This window comes from Nicrophorus vespilloides, unplaced genomic scaffold (genome assembly GCF_001412225.1).
Source record: "Nicrophorus vespilloides isolate i.1.1-1 unplaced genomic scaffold, Nicve_v1.0, whole genome shotgun sequence".
NCBI classification, from domain to species: Eukaryota; Metazoa; Arthropoda; class Insecta; order Coleoptera; family Silphidae; genus Nicrophorus; species Nicrophorus vespilloides.
In genome coordinates, this window is record NW_017096708.1 from 19,846 (window position 1) to 43,019 (window position 23,174).

At 29.0% G+C, this 23,174-nt stretch overlaps 1 protein-coding gene across 2 annotated transcripts in view; it reads right to left on the minus strand.

Annotated features, from left to right (window-relative positions):
- Nucleotides 1-1,343: 1,343 nt before the first annotated feature.
- LOC108557955 overlaps nucleotides 1,344-23,174 on the minus strand; it is a 46,620-nt gene continuing 24,789 nt past the window's right edge. Inside the window, exons 3-6 of one of the 2 annotated variants that reach the window (XM_017914705.1) lie at nucleotides 5,159-5,314; nucleotides 4,110-4,250; nucleotides 2,372-2,679; nucleotides 1,344-2,307 (exon numbers count right to left, since the gene is read on the minus strand). In XM_017914705.1, coding sequence (XP_017770194.1) covers nucleotides 2,001-2,307; nucleotides 2,372-2,679; nucleotides 4,110-4,250; nucleotides 5,159-5,314 — 912 coding nt within the window. In that variant the 3' untranslated portion in view covers nucleotides 1,344-2,000. The remainder of the gene's footprint in view (nucleotides 2,308-2,371; nucleotides 2,680-4,109; nucleotides 4,251-5,158; nucleotides 5,315-23,174) is intronic. The other variant, XM_017914706.1, reaches the window with a different exon arrangement.

The following is a 23,174-nucleotide window of genomic DNA, read 5'->3' on the forward strand; positions in this document are numbered from 1 at the left end:
TTGTCAGTGTGACATAAGCTAAGTGTAGTGGGGGAAACAGTAGAGGCCTTCCCTTTGGAATAAGAAGAAGAAAGAAAGTGATATTTTGAACAAAATAACGTTACAAGATTAAGAAACACTGATTTATATGTCGAATTAAGCTGAAAGCTATATGAATTATTAAATTTAAGAAAGACTGGTTTAAAATTTTGGCATTTAATGGCCAATGACATTTTTTTTTATCGTACATTCGAATTTCGATTCGTACATTAATATATGCAACTTCTTTTGCATCTTCATAATTTCATCTTTTTTTTAATCAAAGTTTTAATAAATATGTTTTCTAAATTATTATTAACAATTAATTAAATAAATTATCTGATGCAAATTTTGATTCTTTCCTAAATTATTTAATGGAATTTTAAGAATTGTTTAACAATTAATGATTACCAAAGTGTTAATTAAGTTGCATATATTATACAATATAATAAAAAAAATTGTCAGTATGACATAAGCTAAGTGTAGTGGGGGAAAGCAGTAAAGGTCTTCCCTTTTGAAGAAGAAGAAGAAGAAGAAGAAGAAAGTGATATTCTCAACAAATTAACGTTACAAGTTTAAGAAACACTGGTTTAATGTTTTGTTTAATTTCAGAAAATTAAAAATTATTTTGATAAAATTTTAACAATTTTGCATTTTTCTTATAATTTTGAGCAATTTGAGAAACACTGATTTAAATGAATGAATCCAATAGATTTTCTTTAGATAAAATAAATCATATTTTCAACTTTACGTCTTTTCTTACCAATAACGTTAGAAACACTGATTTAAATTAAGTATTATTATTAAAAAAAAATGTAGGATTTTGTCGAAATTTTCATCTTCATCAAGTGTTTGAGAAACAGTGAGTTTTGTTGAAATTTGGTCTGAAAATCAAAGGGGGCGTTGGAAAATAAAACAATAAGTAAATAAATATTTATTAAACAGTTAAAAGCATCACTGCGTAAATTGTGCATTGAAATGTACAAGTTATTAATAATAATAATAATGTAATAATACACATTTCTCTTTTAACATACATTTTTTTATACATATACTTATAATTTTTCAAACAAAACATTCCTTTCGTGTGTTGATTTTTTTTTGTTTTTCGTTTACATCAAATACAAATTGATTGTCATTGTAACAAGAATATATATTTATATAAGTACATAATGTAAGTAAGAAGTCAGAGTAGTAATAATTTCAATATGTTTATGTTCTCATACATATTTACAACAGGTATAGTTTATTTATATATATGTACATAGTTGGTTAGTTTTCAAGAAAAGATACAAAAAAGAAGACGAAATGAAAAGTTTCTTTATTTATTTGTAAAATATTATTGATAATAAAAATATTAACAAGACGCCGTCCGTCTGGCAGTTTGTGCAAATCAATCAATACAATAATTGTTATTATTAACACACGCATCTGGGGTTTATCCAAAACATTTTCATCACTTGAAGCCAAGAAACTTAACGAATAAGAAAAAGAAAATAATAAAGAGATCGACAACATCCAGAATATTGTTAAGAGTATAAATATAAAATATCTTATTTACAAATATGTTTCTTACAATTTATAATGTACAATTGTTTCGTGAAAGGCTTTTGTTTTAACAAACTTTGATATTGTTTAATTTTTCAATTTCATTTTTTTTTTCGTTTCGAAATGGATCGTTGTGAAAATCGTAACTTTTGAGCAAATCATAACTGCCGAAAGGTTGGTTTTTAATTAATATTAAAGCCACATCAAAAGACAATTCCTGTGTGTGTGTGTGAGTGTTTTCGATTTGTGTGTATTTAGTGTGTTTTATGTAGAAGAAAAAGTTCTTTTTTGTTTGTTTGTTGTGTTAGATTCTTTAAGATGTTTTGGGTTTTTCACGTCACATCTCCTGGGTTTCTGAGGCCTGTTAAGAGGATGGTGGAGTTCTTGAGTGAAGCCAGACGTACTCTCGCCCCGGATGGGGCGAGAAGCAACCCTCATGTCCTCACGAACTTATAAACAACAGCGAACACGAGTACGCTCACTAGGACGAGAACCAAGGCCGTCACGACTTTGGCGAAGGCGTTTAGACCACTCTCGTTGGGATCCAGGGGGCGACTGTTGTTGTTCTGCTGGGATCTTCTCCGTTTGCTCGCCAAACCTCTTGCCAGAGCCGGGAAAGCTAAGCTCTGAGTGAAGGTGAGTTTGTGCAGACTTTCGCTCAAGGAGTAGGGACCCACGCTTCCTCTAGCCGCAGCTCTCAGAAGCGCGTATTCCAGGTCTAAAGCATCGAACAGAGAGTACCTGTAAATTTAAGAAAAAACGTATTCTTAACTGCACTTTTACGATTCCTAGTTGTGAGGACTACCTGGCTGTCATTGTTGAAGATCTCCTTCTGCTGTCCGTGGGATCGCTCGCCCTTGACCCTATGGCAGTGACGGCCGCAGCGACGGAGGTCAGACTGGAAGTCGTGCTCGAGGAGGGCGAGGCGTGACCGTTGTGGAAGTCGGTCATGTCTTCGATGGAAGTCTGCTCCGGCGACGACGAAGACGGATACAGCCGGAATATCCGCGCGTGATCGGGATGGAGTAAGGAACTGCTCGGTCTTCTCGCACTAGGAGTCGGCGATGGGATCGGAGATGCCGTCGAGTTACATGCCACAGGTGATGGTGACACCTATCACAAATTACAAAAAAAATGTCATAATAATCAATTGTTTTTATGACGACCTGTCAGATTGTTAGGTTATGATAGGTTGTCAAAAGTCATTTTTTTATATAATTTTGATAATGAAAACTTCTACGTTACTTATTTGTAAACTGTCTGTAATTTATCCAAGTACCTGTGATCTCTCAATTATCTGTCAAATTACTATCACCTATTTACTAAATTTATATCAGGTATTTGTTAACTATCTCTTAAGTATTTGAGAATTCGATTACACAAAATGAAAATTCAATTTGACACATTTTGATATACCTAGTATGTTGATATCTGTCATATAACAGTCAAAGATCTGTCAAGTATTTGTAAACTATCTGTCATGTATCTACCAAGTATCTATCAACTATTTATCATTAATCTATTAAGTATCTGTAAACTGTCTATCATTTATGTACAAAGTATATAAAAATATTTGACAGATAGTAAATTGTCAAATATTTACCATATATTTGTCAATTATATATCGTACCAAAAATGCTGAAAAATTTGACTGAAAATCCAATTGGACAAAATTTGATATACCAAATATGTTGATAGTTGATATCTGTCATATAACAGTCAATGGTCTGTCAAGTATTTGTTAGCTATCTGTCATGTAACAATCAACTATGTGTCACTAATCTATTAGGTATCTGTAAACTGTCATTTATGTACAAAGTATCTAAAAATGTTTGACAGATAGTAAACTGTCAAATATTTACAATATATTTGTCAACTATATATCATACCAAAAATGCTGAAAAATTTGACTGGAATGAGACAAAATTCATATTTTTTTAGTATTTGTTAATTATGTGTCAAATAAATATTAGGTATCTTTCAACTATCTGTCTTTTAAAAGTCAAATGTCTGTCATCTATCTGTCAAATAATTTTGAATTAGCTGTCAAATATCTGTTGATAATGTGTATGAAGTTAGTTTACTTGTTTACAATATATTTGTCAACTATATATCATACTAAAAATGCTGAAAATTTTGACTGAAATAAGACAAAATTCATATTTTTTAGTATTTGTTAATTATGTGTCAAATAAATATTAGGTATCTTTCAACTATCTGTCATTTAAAAGTCAAATGTCTGTCATCTATCTGTCAAATAATTTTGAATGAACTGTCAAATATCTGTTGATAATGTGTATGAAGTTAGTTTACTTGTTTACAATATATTTTTCAACTATATATCATACCAAAAATACTGAAAAATTTCACTGAAATAAGACAAAATTCATATTTTTTTAGTATATGTTAATTATGTCTCAAATATATATTAGGTATCTTTCAACTATCTGTCATTTAAAAGTCAAATGTCTGTCATCTATCTGTCAAATAATTTTGAATTAACTGTCAATTATCTGTTGATAATGTGTATGAAGTTAGTTTACTTGTGTGGATTCGATGCCGGAATCGTGATGGTTGGCGTCGCAGCACGTTGAAGCTTGTGATGCGGCGTCTTCGGCGCAGGCTGGGAAGACGAAACTCTGGCCGTCGGCCTCGCCACGTGGTGAATCCGAACTGGGCCACACCTAAGCCCAAAGCCCGCATCATGAAAATCACATCTATTTTCGGATCTTGCCGTTAAGAAACGGTGGTGACACACACAGAAAAAAAAAAGAAAGAAGGAAAAACGAGAGGAAGATATGAACTGATCCATATCACGGATGTATGTGGGGAAACGTACAATTTCAGGGATGAGATTTTGGATGCAAAGTGAAACTGGGACACAGGGTGAAAAGAATATTTATAATGCTACATCAGGTGGGAAGAAATAATGATCATCGTTTCATGTCTTTTTCTCTATATCCTTCAAAAAAATTCTCTAAAGACATGACATTTGTCACGTGTTTATCAATAGTGATTCGTATGACAAGCTGTCAACACTATGTAAACTGTATGTCAAATATCTGTCAATTATATGTAAACTAACCTAAGCTATCTATTCTATGTAAACAATCTGTCAATAATGACAACAGTATGACAATATAACCTAAACTGTCAACTTTACATGTGTCAAGTATTTCTAAACTAACCTAACTTGTCTTTACACAAACTAACATATGTCAAAATATTAAAAAAAAAATATATTGTTAAGCAAATATTGAAGAAACAAATGTTAACACCAATTAAATTGTCAGAGTGTTTAGAAGATTGATGTAATGTTAAGAGGAAATAAGAAAACCGATGAATGCAAACATTAGCGTGGACAAATTATGGGTAGGATTTCCGTTCGCGTATTGGAGATGATTTAGTGTAGACGGCAAAAAGTTTTTCCATTAAGGTTCTGCGGCTCGCGGAAAACCACAATTTGTGAGCGCGCAGAATTAAACGCGTTATTAATGCGTTTCAAATTATTTCTCACATCCCGAAACATAATTTAAAACGAATCATGAATTTTAAAGAATAACAAGAAAACCTAAGATTTTGAGTTTATTACCTGGAGTAAAGGTAAGGAACAATTCGGTCCAGGTTTAGTTTCTTCAGTCGGAGACGAATCTCCTAATCCACCTTGTTCGCATTGCGAACTCGAGCTGCTGTTCGACGATCTTACAGCAGACCAAAACCGCTTCAATCCGCTTTCTCGAATCGGCTTCTGAAAACAAGAAACAACAATTTTCAATTTAAACATCATCACAATTTTCGCTTTCAAATTCAAATATTTCTCAACAATTTATTTACACTTTTCATATAATTATCTAATTACGTACAAAAGAAGACAATTTGATGAAAAAAAAATTACGTAAAAAATCTGCACAAAGTGAAATAAAACAGTTTGAAATATCTAATTAATTCGTTAATTATTTAAATTTCTTTCAAGCAGTGCAGTTTGTATCCACCCTTATATAATATATTTTTTTTCACTCAGCGTTTAAGCTGATTAGCGAATCTTTCTTCGCCTTCTTTTTTCGCGTCCTATGGGACCCACAGACCATTTTTAATTGCTGCACGCTCACAAATTATGTTCAACTTTGTTACGAGCGAAAAAAAAAACGAAAGACAAAAAAAAAACTTTGCTTTTCCATCCGCATTATAGCTCAAGAGAAAATAAGGAAAAGAAAGATAATTTGCATTTTACCGCCGCAAACTTTATTAGTTAGCACATCTTTAATTCACGAAACAAATGTTGACTTTCAAGTTTATTCGCAAAAGTTTCTTAATGATTGAATTAATTCTTTATTTAATGCAGATTCTTTTAATTTATTTTACTGTGATTAACAATTAATGAAATTTCAATTTAATTAAATGGAACATAAAACTTTGTTTTTTCTTTGGTTGAAATCATAAATTTATTTGTAAAATTAAGTAAATTATTGAAGCTAAATGTATCTTAAATTTTAAAATTTTATAAAAAATTCAAGAAATAATATATTTATGAATCGATTTACTTGTTGTATAAACTAGAGTTTACCTCTAAAACTAAAGTAAAGTTATTATTTGAAACAGGAGCAGACGCGAACGTTCTGGTGAACGTAATTAATGTTGCAATAAACGATTTAAAGTGTGATTCCATTCTCGTCGGATGAAGCATGAAATCCATAAAATCTCTGCGCGATTTGCGACTCAATTAAGTTTACAGCGCGGCAATAAAAGTACAGAAACTCCGACTTCATTCTAAACGAACTTAACGTCAAAGTTAATTAATTTATGATTATTTAAAACGAACATAAAAATTAAATAGAAAATAAAACAAAAAAAAAACATGCGTGCAGAAAAAAAAACGTAATAAATATGCAAATGTACAGTTCTCTCATTAAACGACTTTTATTTAAATTTCTTGCGTATATTCTGCGCATTTTCTAGTGGAATCTCGAGACGTTGAAGAAACGATCCAGCTTAGTTTGAAATGGAGAACCCTGAAAGGATTAATCGTCGTGGTTTTGGTTAATTAATTGCTCTTACTCTCCGTACACAAAATCCCAACCTCGAGCAGATTTACTACATTTGTGTTACGTATCAAAGCTTATATACTTATATAATGTTACATTTCTAAGCGACAAAAAAATACGTAAAATATTTCAATAAAAGTAAACTAATTAAATAAATGCACTAAAGATTAAAATAAAACTTATTGGAGTTTGCTGAGAGATAAGAGATGAGATTTTTGTTGAGATCAAAATGGGATTAATTTAATTAAAGTGGTTTTTTCCTTGTTCCGAGATTAAACAATGGGAAAATACTTTAATTAATGAAGACTTCTCATGCGTGCTTCATGAATTTAATAGTCTCAATGAAAACAAAAATAAATCCTAATAAAATTCATATTTTATGGAAGAAAGTATTATATTAAGAAATTTAATCATAATTTACTTGCTAAAATTATTTGTTTAATTATTATTAATAACTTTCTTAATTTCATTGAAAAAAAAATAGATTTTTTGAGTTTTTTTTTCTCTAAATTATTACAATATTTTTTTAGAACTAATTGTGTTTTCACAAATTAATTACTGAATTTGATAGATTAGTTAATCTAATTAAAGTTTAATGAGTTACAATTACTTTTTCATATTGAAGTTTTGTAATTTAGAAAGAAAAAATATCTTAAGCTTTCTGTAAATTTTCAACTGAAGTAAATTATTGAATCTATTAGTGTGTAAACAAGATTATAGATTAATGGAATAATGGAACGTGTATAATAGTAATAATAATCGTTTTCTGAGTGAAATACGGACGAATCGTGATCAAATCCTTTAACCTTTCCAAATTGACATTGATAGAACCGCGACGATTCTATTATGGAATTCGTAATAAAAGGAGGAGGAAAGGCCTCTTCCTACCAGTGATAAATCAGAGCGGACGCTTCCAACCAGACCCGGCGCATCCACCACATACATACACAAAAAGCAACTCTTTGGATTAAGTTTCGCAGTAATAAATTCGATTTCCGCTTTCAAATTCAAAAAAGGAGACACGCGATCTTCGCAATTGCACGCGAAATACTTACAAATTTAATGCAATTTTTCAATATTTCGTTATTAAAATGTATATTTTTAATTCATTATTCACAAACTTATTAATTTTTAAGTAAATTGTTGATCATTTTGTATATTTACTAGAAAATTTTTGATTTTTATATTAAAAAATGTATAGTTTTTGGATAAAACTAATTGAGTCGGACCCAAAACAATCCCTTGAGGTACACAATTTTTCAATATTAATAATACGTTTTATTTATAAAATTGAACTGACTCAAAAATTTGGCGGATGTGCCATGAAAACAAAAGATAATAAATATCTTAAAAAACATCGTTTCGCTTTTATTTCTATACAAAATGTTGGCGGTCCACGAAGGCTTCGTAAAACATATGCCGCATGCAACATCCATCCCGTGACAAGAACATTATCGTAATCACAATTTAACGTCGCGTATGCAAATTATGGGAGCACAAAAGAGACGCGTTCGGTATTTATTGACCCGACGGTCGTTTTCATTAACATTACGTAAAGGTCGAAACAAAAGCCGAAATCGATAAACGCGCACCTCCGTTGTTTTTTTACACACACACAAAAATAGCCAACTCCAACTTTTATCCATAACCATAGCAACAGTTTTTGTTTTTGTTTATATCCCAAAACGTGTCATTTTAATCGTATTTTCAGTGCATAGTTGTTTCATGTATAAAGTACAAAATTTGCCAAATTTATAAAGAATTTTTGTGTAAATTTTAATAATAAATAAAATAACGTAACTTTTTTTCATTTAAATATAAAAAAATGTATAGATTTTCTTTTTAGTTGTGAAAATAGAGAAAAATCTATCATAACAAAACATTTGATTTTTTTTTATATTTTATACTAAATTTTAGACAATTTCAATCAGAAATAAAATAGATTATTTACAAATATTTATTATAACATTTTCTGAAGATTTTGTCTGTTTCTTCATAAAATATATTAAATTTCAAGCTTAATTTTGTAAAAAAATCATTTATTTTGAATTTAGTATATTTTAAATTTAAAAATTCGAAAATTTTAATAATAAATTCAATAAACAATCTAATAATAATTGCTTTGATTTACAGTCAATTTTCTCATGTAAAAATTAACGATAAACTTACTTGCAATTATTAATAATTGTGTAAATAAATATGAATCATGGGTTTATCTGGCGTTCGCACACGATCATAGGTGCGGTTATGTAACGTGCAATTAGCATTTGAGCCCGAATCAGTGTGGCCTAATTGAAGAGCAGATAGCGAGCGAAACGCTGATACTAGTGGGGTTTTGGTTCCACATATAATGCTCGAGCGTGTCCCCAAATTTAACGGCATCAAAGGTGGATTAATGTCATCCCGACAAATCCATATTCCACATTGCATAACCTCCCTATTATGGACACAATTGACGCACACTTACATTAACATTCTCAAGTTGCATAATCATTATAATGTTGGTAGCAACAAAATTAGTTTTTCAATTGCTCAATTTCTTTTTTTGTTTATAGTTGCATTTTTGCATTGTTGCCAATATTTAATAAATGTGTCTGCTTATTCTCTTTTGTTTTCGGTGATTACGCAATAGATATAACCTTAAAAATTGTATTATTAACATTATGTAATGAAATAAAACAATTGCTGTTTAAAAATAAGCTCGAAAATTTTATGATGTACAAAATTTATATTTTTCATTAAAAAATTGGACTAAATTTACTACAATATTTTTATTCTTTTGATTTAAATATGTAACAATATTGCTTTTCAACTGTTTCCAAATTAAACTTTTATAAAAATGTGTATCTGTTATTCTTTTCTTTGATCATTTGTTTTATATTACAGATTTGCAATGTTGCCACTTTGTTTATTTTTTCTTTTGTTTCTGATGATTATACAATTAGATATAACCTTAAATTTGAATCGTTAATATTACGTAATGAAATAAAACAATTATTGCTTGTAAATAAACAAAAATCGATATTTTTATGTAATTTTTTTGTCGTTTAAAAGTTGACTTAGTTTTTCAAATAATTCAAATAAATCATTTTCGGTTTTCTGTTTTCTTCTATAAAATTATGTTTCTGTTATTCTTGTTTTTGATCATTTGTTTTATATTTGCAATGTTGCCACTTTGTTTATTTTTTCTTTTGTTTCTGATTATTATACGATTAGGTATAACCTTAAATTTGAATCGTTAATATTACGTAATGAAATAAAACAATTATTGCTTGTAAATAAACAAAAATCGATATTTTTATGTAATTTTTTTGTCGTTTAAAAGTTGACTTAGTTTTTCAAATTATTCAAACAAATCATTTTTGGTTTTCTACTTTACACAATCATTATTATGTAACAATACTTGTTTTCAACTGTTTCCAAATTAATCTTCTATAAAATTATGTTTCTGTTATATTTTTCTTGATCATTTGTTTTATATTTGCAATGTTGCCACTTTGTTTATTTTTTCTTTTGTTTCTGATGATTATACAATTAGGTATAACCTTAAATCTGAATCGTTAATATTACGTAATGAAATAAAACAATTAATGCTTGTAAATAAACAGAAATCGATTTTTTTATGTAATTTTTTGTCATTCAAAAGTTGACTAAGTTTTTCAAATAATTCAAACAAATCATTTTCGGTTTTCTGTTTTAAACAATCAATATTATGTAACAATAATGGTTTTCAACTGTTTCCAAATTAATCTTCTATAAAATTATGTTTCTGTTATTCTTGTTTTTGATCAATTGTTTTATATTTGCAATGTTGCCACTTTGTTTATTTTTTCTTTTGTTTTTAATGATTATACAATTAGGTATAACCTTAAATCTGAATCGTTAATATTATGTAATGAAATGAAACAATTAATGCTTTTAAATAAACAGAAATCGATTTTTTTATGTAATTTTTTGTCATTCAAAAGTTGACCAAGTTTTTTAAATAATACAAATAAATTATTTCTGGTTTTTTCCTTTACACAATGTTTATTATGTAACAATACTGGTTTTCAACTGTTTCCAAATGATACTTCTACAAAATTGTATATTTGTTATTTTATTATTTTTCTTTTATACCACAGATTTGCAATGTTGCCAAGATTCAATAATTTTGTTTATTTTTCATTTGTTTTTGATGATGACACAATAAATATAACCTTAAAAATTGCATTAATAACATAACGTAATGAAATGAAGCAATTATTATTTGTAAATAAACAGAATTCGACTTTTTTATGCAAAAAGTATTCATTCATAAATTGACTAAATTTTTCAAATAATTAAAATAAATTATAAAGTTTTCGAAACTTTTTTTTTAAAGAACAATCATAAATTGTTTGTATATAAAATTTTATAAATATTAGTAACAAAATTTTTATATTAGACAAAAATTTTCATGTTTTAGTCTATAAACTACATATAAAATTTGCTTCATTTTAACAAATCTACACATATTTCTATAAAAATATTGATTATCAATAATTTTTCGTTCATAAATCAATAGCAAATATTACATCAAGTATTTAAGCATTATAATTAGCGCAGAAATCCATGTATTTTGTATGCGGTAAACTAATTGATTTACGAATGTTTACAAACAATTTGTACGTCGCTCGTTCCGAAAAATAAACCCATCGATTTATATAATTTCCGATCGCAGCAACAACAAAAACAAAATAAATAAATAAAAAATGCTACATCTGCGTGCATAAACACTAGATTCGTTAATAAATAAAAAAAAACTACAACAACAACAAAAATAACCATTGATTCCCATCAGATTTACTGCGCAAAAAAACAGACATTTATTTATTATCCTTCCAAAGCGCTGTACCCTAACGATCCATACATTTTTACATAATAACTGCATATGTTGTTGTTTTTTTATAATTATTTTTATTTTATTTATTTGTACAAAATTCGAGGTGTATTTTTAATGCGCATCGAAAAGTGAAGGTTTCCACCCGAGGTTATCGATAATTCAGGCCATCATAAATTATTCCATTTATTTGTTAAAATATACACACACAATTTTGCGCTCCGCATGGAAAAGCTCGCAAAAAAAATTAAATAATTAATTAAAATTAATAATGGAAACAGAGAGCACGAAAATACGTACCAAACACAGCATAAAACTGATGAAAAATGCGGTTTTTTTTATGTGTATGATGGATTTATGCATAGAAAGACAATGGAAGTGCATTGTTTTCATATTTTATTATGCGAGTTTTTATTTTTTCAGTCAAAATATAGAATAACTTTTATACCAATAAATTTTGTGTTTTTAGTAATTATAAATTGTATTACTTTATATCAATTACTAATAATTTCGATAATTATGACTAAAATTTGCTTGGGTGTAATTTTTATAAAGATCGTTAATTTAAGACTGTTTCAATAATATGTCACATGTAACATTTGATAAGTGACATTAGTGACATGTGTAATATATGACAAGTGAAATTTAAATCTCATGCAAAGTGACACAAATGTCAATCAGATGTATCAACGGCTATGTGCATGCGGCACGATGTCGTATTTTTTAATTTCTCGACAACCCTTTAAGACAATTACACGTAAGAAAGCTGAATATCTGACCTTTCCAACGCGCCTATATACATCTTTGTGGTTTCATCGGTTCACCTGTTATGAGCTGTAGAATGTTTTTTCTCGCTTTTTATTCAGTTTTTACAGTTTTTCGTGAATTTCTCGACAACCCCTTAAGACAATTACATCATCGAGCACTCGTATAAAAGCTGAATATTTTGTCTTTCCAGCAAGCCTATATGCATATTCGTACTGTCATCGAGTCGCCAGCTATGTGCTGTAGAAATTGAAGAAAAAAACACATACTTAACGTCTTATACATAACAGAGAAAAATTACGGTTTTCTCGTTTTTTTGAGTGTTTTCTGTTTTTCGTGAATTTCTCAACAACCCCTAAAGATAATTTCATGATCGACCACTCGTATAAAAGCTGAAAATCTCACCTTTCCAGCGCGCCTACAATCATCTTTGTAGTGTCATCGAGTCGCCTGTTATAAGCTGAAGAACTTTTTTTTTCGCTTTTTATTCAGTTTTTAGAGTTTTTCGTGAATTTCTCGAGAACCCCTTAAGACAATTAAATCATCGACCACTCGTATGAAAGCTGAATATCTGATCTTTCCAACGGGTCTACATACATCTTTGTGGTTTCATCGGCTCGCCTGCTATGAGATGTAGAAAGTTTTTTTTGTAGTTTTTTTTCAGTTTTTACAGTTTTTCGTGAATTTCTCGACAACCTCTTAAGACAATTACATCATCGAGCACTCGTATAAAAGCTGAATATTTTGTCTTTCCAACAAGCCTACATACATCTTTGTGCTGTCATCGAGTCGCCTGATATGAGCTGTAGAAATTGAAGAAAAAACACATACTTAACGTCTTATACATAACAGAGAAAAATTACGGTTTTCTCGTTTTTTTGAGTGTTTTCTGTTTTTCGTTAATTTCTCGACAACCCCTAAAGATAATTTCATGATCGACCACTCGTATAAAAGCTGAAAATCTCACCTTTCCAGCGCGCCTACAATCATCTTTGTCGTTTCATCGAGTCGCCTGTTATAAGCTGAAGAACTTATTTTTTCGCTTTTTATTCAGTTTTTAAAGTTTTTCGTGATTTTCTCGACAACCTCTTAAGATAATTACATCGTCGACCACTCGTTTGAAAGCTGAATATATGACCTTTCCAACGCGCCTACAAGCATCTTTATGGTTTCATCGGCTCGCCTGCTATGAGCTGTAGAACGTTTTTTCATAGTTTTTTTCAGTTTTTACAGTTTTTCATGAATTTCTCGACAACCCCTTAAGACAATTACATCATCGACCACTCGTATGAAATCTGAATATTTTGTCTTTCCAACAAGCCTACACACATCTTAGTGCTGTCATCGAGTCGCCTGGTATGAGCTGTAGAAATTGAAAAAAAAACACATACTTAACGTCTTATACTTAACAGAGAAATGACGGTTTTCTCGTTTTTTTTTTAGTGTTTTCGGTTTTTCGTGAATTTCTAGGCAACCCCTAAAGATAATTTCATGATCGACCACTCGTATAAAAGCTGAAAATCTCACCTTTCCAGCGCGCCTACAATCATCTTTGTAGTGTCATCGAGTCGCCTGTTATAAGCTGAAGAACTTTTTATTTCGCTTTTTATTTAGTTTTTACAGTTTTTCGTGGTTTTCTCGACAACCCCTTAAGATAATTACATCATCGACCACTCGTAAGAAAGCTGAATATCTGACCTTTCCAACGCGCCTACATACATATTTGTGGTTTCATCGGTTCGCCTGTTATTAGCTGTAGAACATTTTTTCTCGCTTTTTATTCAGTTTTTACAGTTTTTCGTGAATTTCTCGACAACCCCTTAAGACAATTACATCATCGAGCACTCGTATAAAAGCTGAACATCTGATCTTTCTAACGCGCCTACATACATCTTCGTGCTGTCATCGAGTCGCCTGCTATGAGCTGTAGAAATTGAAAAAAAAACACATACTTAACGTTTTAAACGTAACAGAGAAACGACGGTTTTCTCGTTATTTTTTAAACTTTTACAAATATATTAAACAATTTAAAATTATAAAAATTTGTTAAAACTAACCTAATATTACTACTTGTACTATATTCATTCATAGTTATGCTACTCATTTGTTACTTTCAAGTCTTATGTAGCTTTTGAGAAGTGACATTTATGTCATATTTGACAAGTGATAATTGGCATTTATGTTAATAATTAATTAATTAATATATATTTTCTATACTTTTCAACTCGAACAGTAAAATCCTGAAATTTTATAAATTTTCTTTAGCTCCTTGAGCACATTTACATTAAATTTATTTATATATATACATTTCATCTCAGTTCTGATCATGTTTCGTTATGCATTTGAGAATTTCATTAAATTCGTTGCGGAAAAATCACGTCTTTCGTAAAGTTTTCCCCCCATTTATACGCGTAACGGTTTTTTTTAGGGCTGGAATAATAAAACTGAGAAGGAAGATGGAGAAAAGCGTAGGATAAAAAGAGATGGAAAGACGGTCCCGAATGCATTAATGACACACGTCTGGGGAAGAGCCTTCTTTCTCTCTCTCTCTCTCGCTCTTGACCCAAATATTCCGACCCGGATCCGGGGAAACTCGAGGATCCGCAAATGGATTGAATGGTCGGATGGATGGGCGAAGAAGGAAATAAATAGGAATACAGGATAATGCATCATCGATGAAGATGATGCTGGGTGAAAAAAGGGAACGAAAGGCGTCGATGAATGAATGTGTTTTGAATAGAAAAGAGGACAAATATTTGTCTGTATTATATTATTCGGTTTCAGTTTCTTTTGTCGCTCTATCAAGGATGAACTAACAATTGACAATTGTATTTTTAAATAACAAATGAACATTTTTTAGTTGTCAAAATATGTTGTTTTTCATTTCGTTTGGAAAAGAAATTGAGTAAAATTATTCAGATTCGTAACTTGACATTTGACAAGTAACATTTGACACATGCAAAGTGACACAAATGTCAATCAAATGTATCATCTGTTATCTGTGCACAACTGCCTTTTCAGGTAAAGTCTCCATGACAACTAATAACAGTTATTTGACACTTCTTTTATCGCTTATTCAATAATAATTTCCAATAGTGACATTTATGTCACTTGTCAAATGTGACACAAATGTCAAGCATATGTATCAACTGAGATGGCTGCAAGTTCAGATTTAGTCTCCATGAAAGGCGACATCTTTTAGTTGTCAAAATATGTCGCTTTTCATTTCGTTTGGAAAAGAAATTGAGTAATATTATATAAAATTATTCAGATTCGTAACTTGACAATTGATATTTGTGTCCTGTGAAACATTTGACAAGTGACATTTATGACAAGTGATATTTGTGTCCTGTGAAACATTTGACAAGTGTCATTTATGACAAGTGATATTTGTGTCCTGTGAAACATTTGACAAGTGACATTTATGTCATATGCAAAGTGACACAAATGTCAATCAAATGTGTCAACTGTTATCTGTGCATTACTCTCATTTCAGGTAAAAGCTCCATGACAACTAATAACAATTATTTGACACTTCTTTTATCGCTTATTCAATAATAATGTCCAATTTCAGATTCAAGTCGCATGTAAATTTGAGTAGTGACATTTATGTCACTTGTCAAATGTGACACAAATGTCACTTGTCAAATGTGACACAGATGTCAAGTATATGTATTAACTGAGATGGCTGCACGTTCAGATTTAGTGTAACAATTCAGTAAAAAAAATATTTTTAACACTATAATTATTCATTAAAAATAACTTGATAATATTATTTATGGAAAATTTTAATTATTAATAATAATTGCAAAGGGCTATTATCTATATAAACTACATTAATTCATAGTTATATAAGGTATGAACACTGCATTGACATTTATGTCACCTGTCAAGTAAAGTGACATAAATGTCAATCACATATACCAATTACCAAGTAAACACTGCCATTAGTTTAATTCCCATGACAACCAACAACAATTGATACACCTGATAATAAATTACGTCACGCAAATCACGCACAGCGCTGATAATAAACTGAAAATTTAAATTGACGTCAATTTAACAATTTTACGTACTTAGAATTATTTCTTCGTTGAAATTGTACATGTGCAATAGTGTACGTCATCATATGGACTGTGGACATAGTAAATGTTTATTAGGTTTTCCTATACATAAATTCCGGATGTCGTGCAATGAAAATACAAAATAAAAATAAAAAGGGGTTTGAGGAAATGTTGTTTCGACCTTGACGAGGGTTCGTCCGCAACGTGACGCAATGCCACGTCGTCATTTGTTTGCTTCTTTCGGTCAATGCCACCACGCAACTTGGATACAAAATAAAAAAACAAACGCCATTCATCGATGCAAATACAAACATTTTCATTACTTCAACAACAAACATGCAATACAAACAAGAATTAAGTTAAAATCAAATGTATGAAAATAAAGAAATATTAATTAATTAATTTAATTGAAAAGAAACAACAATTTTCTTGTCTGAAAAGAAAAACAACTTCAAGTTTAACACTATAGAAATAATGGAATTTTTGACATTTTATTTAAAGTTTGCAACTTGTTTCAACAACGTCGTAACTAAGGTAACATATATAAAACAAATAAATTGAAACACTTGAAAAACGTATGTAACTAAGTTGAAACAAGAAGGAGCCACTTGATCTCGCGAATTTCCACTTTAAATCCTTGTTAGTTCGTGTCTCGTTTTCGTATTTTTATTTATTTTTTTTTTCTATTTCCGTTTTACGGCGCCCGCCACCAAAATTTATGTGTCTGCTCCGCAGAACGACCTCTTTTCCCTCATCCAACTGCAACAAATCCCGAACAAAAACAAAAAAGATCATAGTAATCGAATCATCGCGAAACGGCGATTCATCAAAGTCCCGGCGCATCCACTAAACTTCGCTCATCAATTAACCAGAATCAAATCAAAGTTTACTTTAGAAATTTCAATCGTTTTCTAATTGCTGAATTTTTATAATTTCAACAATTTTATTTATTTTTTTTTGTAATAGAAAGTGCAATTTTTCGTTTTTACACATAATAAATTACTATTTCCGCGGTGAAAGCAAATATTTGAGCTCGGAAAATCTCTGTTAAAATTGCTGTTTACTTTACACGTTTTCCTCTTGCTTCGTCCCAATTTTAATTGCTGTTTGCGTAATAAATCTCTCTATTTTTCATCATTATTTCAACAATGAAAGAAACAACGATGCAATTTACTAAAAATCATTGATATTAAGTAAAAATCGTTGATATTAAGTAAACATTTTGAAATTTAGTAAACAATAATAGTAATGAAGAAAAACTTATTAGAATTAAGAAAAAAACTTTGTAATTTAGTAAAAATAATTGTAATTAAGTAAAAACTTTGTAATTTCGGGTAAACATTAGTACAATTAAGTATTTTTTTTGATTAAGTAAAAACCAGTGATATTAAGTAAAAATTTCGTAAAAATCGTTGCTTTTACAATTAAGTAAAACGTGACTAAGTAAAAATAATTGCTTTTAGTTAAAAATGTTATAGTTTTATTAAAAAACGATGCAATTAAGTAAACACTTTGTAATTTGTGGTAAACGTTAGTACAATTAAGTAATTTTTTTTTGATTAAGTAAACACCAATGATATTTAGTAAAAAATTTGAAATTTCGTAAAGATCGTTGCTTTTACAATTAAGTAATAACGTGACTAAGTAAGAAATCATTGCTTTTAGGTAAAAACTTTGTAATTTAGTAAAAATAATTGTAATTAAGTAAAAACTTTGTTATTTAGTTAAAAAAAGAACGTTGTCATTAAGCGAACATTAAATGTGTTAGTAAATATATTAAGTTTTATAGGTAATCAATGTTTCTGCGCAGATGACCAATTTACAAATTTAATTATAATGAAAATTGTTAATTCATTATATAAACTCATTGTCCGATATTGCGAACGCAGCAAAATCGTTACGCAAACTTGCAGAGATGTATATTATTACATCAAAGAAACTTCAATTAATTAACACTGTCTATTAATTACGTTCTGCTCCAAGCGTTTCAAACATACTAAAAATAATATACATATATTTCTATATATTTCTACTATAACAAACTTTACAAAGGAATACACGTACATTTTTTTAATTAAACCTGCAGCTCTTTTTACATCCCTTTTTGCTTGCTATAAAAACTATCTATTTTACTTTTAGTCCGTCCGACGAATTCATCAAAAACCTAATTGTAGTTTTGTGTGATAATAATATTATTAGATCTGACTTTTAATTATAGAATAACATTGATCAACGAAAGAAACGGGAAGTTGTTATATTTTTATAGAGGAAATCGTTAAAATTTATTTAATTAACGCGTTCCAAGTAAAACACGATAGATGTAAGACAACATATGGTTTCTATTGTAGCGAAACGCTCATTACGTGATATTGTTTGACCGAGATTTGACGGTATTATTAGTATCGTCTTCGTGGAACGACTTTTCTTTATTTACTGAATTGTATCATTTTTTAATTAATTGTTAACTTTATTACATCGTTTAACTTAATTTCTATTGCTTTTTTCTTAAGTACCAACGTTTTACCTAATAATTCTATTGATTTTTCAATTAATTTCATCATTTGTATAGTTTTCTCTTAATTGTAATGAGTTTATGAGTATTCACTTTAATATAGCATTTTTGCGTTACTTTTTAATTACTTATATCGTTTCTATAAAATTAATTAGTTTTAAGATAATTTGTATCATTTTTGTTTAAATTTTATTTGTTTCATTTAATTGCATTTTTATCATTTATAGCTAAAAGAGGAAGTAAATTTTATTGATTTTTTCTTAATAAAATTAAGTAAAAATCGCTATAATTAATTGAAATTTTATGTAAAAAATAAAGTAAATTTTGGAAAAATCGTTTCAATTAAGTAAAAAATATTGCGATGATGTGAAAACTGTTGCAAATAAATACAAAATTATACAGACTAAGTAGAAATTAATGAAATTAAGTAAAAAAAATGTTATAAATTACGAAAAAATCAAGTCAAGTGTAATAGAAATTGATTAAACGGTGCAGTTTAATAAAAAAATGTTGAAATTAATTGAAAATTTTTGGAATAAAGTAAAATTTATACAAATTATGTAAAATTTAGTGTAATTTAGAAAAACTATGTAGGAAAATGATAAATATTTAGTACTTGTTGCAGTTAAGTGAAAATTATTGCAATTAAGTAAAAATGTTTTAATTAAATGAAAAATATTATTATCCAATATAAAATTGTATAATTTTCGCAAAAAAACGATGAAATCAGGTCAAATGTAATACAAATTGATTAAACGTTGCAGTTTAGTAAAAAAATGTTGAAATTAATTGAAAATTTTTGGTATAAAGTAAAATTTGTACAAATTATGTAAAAATTAGTGTAGTTTAGAAAAGAAACGGCAAATTTACTAAGAAAAGTATGTAGGAAAACGATACAAATTTTGTATTTTTTGCAGTTAAGTGATAATTATTGCAATTAAGTAAAAAATGTTTTAATTAATGTTTAAAATGTTATAATCCAATATAAAATTGTACAATTTATGTAGAAAAAATGATGAAATTAAGTACAAAAACTATACAAAATTTGAAATTTAGCAAAAAAATACTTAATTAATAGATTGAAACTTATATCAAAGATTGTAATTAAGTGAAAATTATTGAAATTAAATAAAAATTGTATCCATTTTGCAAAAATCTATGAAATGAAATGAAAATTATAGAAATTATGTAAAAATCAATGAAGTTAAGTACAGAAACTATATAAAAATTGCAATTTAGTAAAAATAATTAATTAAATGAAAATTATAGTAAAATTTGTTATAAATCAAAAAAAAACATATATGTAAAAATCAAGAAAGAAAACGTTCTTGAAATTCTTTACAATTGGCTGAAAAATTATATATATATAATAAATTGATAATATTTACTGAAACAATAATTAACAATATACAAAAATTAACTAACAAACATTATAATTAATATTACTAAACCTGAACATTAACATCAGTATGTTTTATAAAGTAAAACTTTCTTCTAATTACTTTCTTCATGAAAACTAAATTAAATTTTAAGAAATAAATAATGTTTATTTCAATTTTATTATAATTTATTTCTCTTCAATGTAAAAATATCTAACCGCATTGATTTCAATCAATTTTCAATGCATTTTTGATGAAGCTTTTCCTGCTTTTGCTGCTATAATTAGAAACGATTTTCGTTATGCAAAGTTTAACCCAAATTTTATAGGCGAAACGTTTCAGTTATGCAAAACGGCCGTGTGGCATGACATAGACAAAAACAACAACAACAAAAAAAGAAACGATAAAATTAGTATCGAAAGAAAGAAACCTCGTGAGTATTTCAATCAGATGCCTAATGGATTGTTTAGCGAAAAAGAAAAAGCGTTCCGTTTTCACGATCTGATTAATAGTTGTTTGACCTCGCAAAAATCTAAAAAAAAACGTAATGGAAATTGGAACTGTATTTAGTTTGACCTCACGGAAAAATAAATAAATAATGTGTTTGATGAAAATTGGAAAAAGTATTTATTCATGATGAAATTTTCGCTTCCGTTAAAGGATGATGATAATAATAAGTACTTGGGAAATCCCATCGATTCTCGATTGTTTATACAATCCGGAACAAATGAATAACACACACACGTACAGTTGTAGCGGCCTGCTCGGATTTAATTAAGCGGAAATTTCCGGAGGGAGTGCAGCGCGGAAAAGCGGAAAAAAACGAGGATCGATCGATGAAAGCGCATTCTAAATATAAATTTTCGAAACGCTTTTCCCCATCCCTATACATCCGGACGTTTCATTTTGATTTTCCTCCCCCCCTTCAATTCATTCGGATTAATAACAAATGAAGTATTGCGGTTTGAACAACGAGCCAATAAAAAAACAAACAAATAATATGAATCAAAGCAAGCGTTATTTTTTTTTGTTTCATCCTTAATCATCATTCATTCGTTTATTCGCTGTTTGTTACTTATTTAATTAGCTTCATATTTCCATCATCATCATCATCGAACAAAGGTTCTGGGGGCTAATTAATGTATCTGCGCGGAGGCTCGGATTTCTTGCTCGAAAATGGGGGAGAGTTGACGTAAACCCTTTCGCTTTAATTATCCGCAATTAAGTTTTTAAAAAGCGCTGCTCAACGTGTAGAGTTAGATAAGAACGATGAAGACGTGTTCAACAGATGGAGTCACGTACTTCCCATATTTGCGGGAAGTTTAAATATGTCGGACGCAGTCTACCTGAAAACTGGCAGATAATAAAGTTTACAGTTTGAAATTTGTTTATTCAGGATTTTAGTTTACACCTAGATAAGTGTAAATGATGATTTTGGAAATGTGAACAAAATGTCAATTAAACTTTTTCTTATTAAATATAGCAATACTTCGATTAGTGCGGTTACGTGTGTGGCGGTTTCACTCCATTATTCGAATAGTTCGATCCCATTAAAAGCGAAAACTCCGCAAAAATGCCAAATTCAGCAAAGCAAATAACGAATGGAAAGAAACGTAAAAGAATGCAGGAAAATAAAAATCAAATCGTCTGGGTGAAAAGTTTTCGCGCGACATCTGTACGTGCTTTCGTTTGTTCTGCTTTTGTTTTAATTTGTTTTTATGTTTGTTTGTTTGTTTGTTTATTGTTTATGTTGCATTATCTGCGTTTCGCACAGGACGGTAATTTGATTTAATGCGAAAAGTTGCAAAGCGACGAAAAAATGAGAGCGTGTGTATGCGCGCAACACAGAGTTCTCTTCAGTCGACGAACTTTTCGCTTAATGAGTATTTAGTTTGGGTTGCAAAGTTTGAAAAAAAAATATATGAAAGAGAGGAAAATGTGAAGGAAATTAAACATGATTTGGCTTTTAGAAGTTGGTATAAATCTCTTCCTTATCTCATTTAAAAACTAAAAAAAAATGCGGATTAAAGTCTGGATTAATGAATTATCGTTTCTTTATGATAAATATTAATTGTATTTTAATGTTATAATAAGATTTAGAAAGATTTTGTTTAACAAATCAATTTTTGTTTCCTAAAAAAAAACATTAATTAAACAATGTTGTCTAAAATTTACAAAGTTTTATAAAGTGGATGAGAAAAGCGATTTGGCTTTTAGAAGTTGGTATAAATCTCTTCCTTATCTCATTTAAAGACTAAAAAAATGCGGATTAAAGTCTGGATTAATGAATTATCATTTCTTTATGATAAATAATAATTGTATCTTAAAGTTATAACAAGATTTAGAAAGTTTTTTTTAACAAATCAATTTTTGTTTATTAAAAAAACATTAATTAAACAATGTTGTCTAAAATTTACAAAGTTTAAGTTATTGAAGAAGTAATCACTTCACATACTAACTATAAGGTGGTCCGACAAATAGGCGAAGACAAAAGCGCGCAGCAAATACAATAAATCAAGATTGTTCAAACATAATTATCAAACAAAATTTATAAAGTGGATGAGAAAAGCGATTTGGCTTTTAGAAGTTGGTATAAATCTCTTCCTTATCACATTTAAAGACTAAAAAAATGCGGATTAAAGTCTGGATTAATGAATTATCGTTTCTTTATGATAAATAATAATTGGATTTTAATGTTATAACAAGATTTAGAAAGTTTTTTTTAACAAATCAATTTTTGTTTACTAAAAAAAACATTAATTAAGAAATGTTGTCTAAAATTTACAAAGTTTAAGTCATTGAAAAAGTAATCACTTCACATACTAACTATAAGGTTGTCCGACAAATAGGCGAAGACAAAAGCGCGCAGCAAATACAATAAATCAAGATTGTTCAAACATAATTATCAAACAAAATTTTATAAAGTGGATGAGAAAAGCGATTTGGCTTTTAGAAGTTGGTATAAATCTCTTCCTTATCTCATTT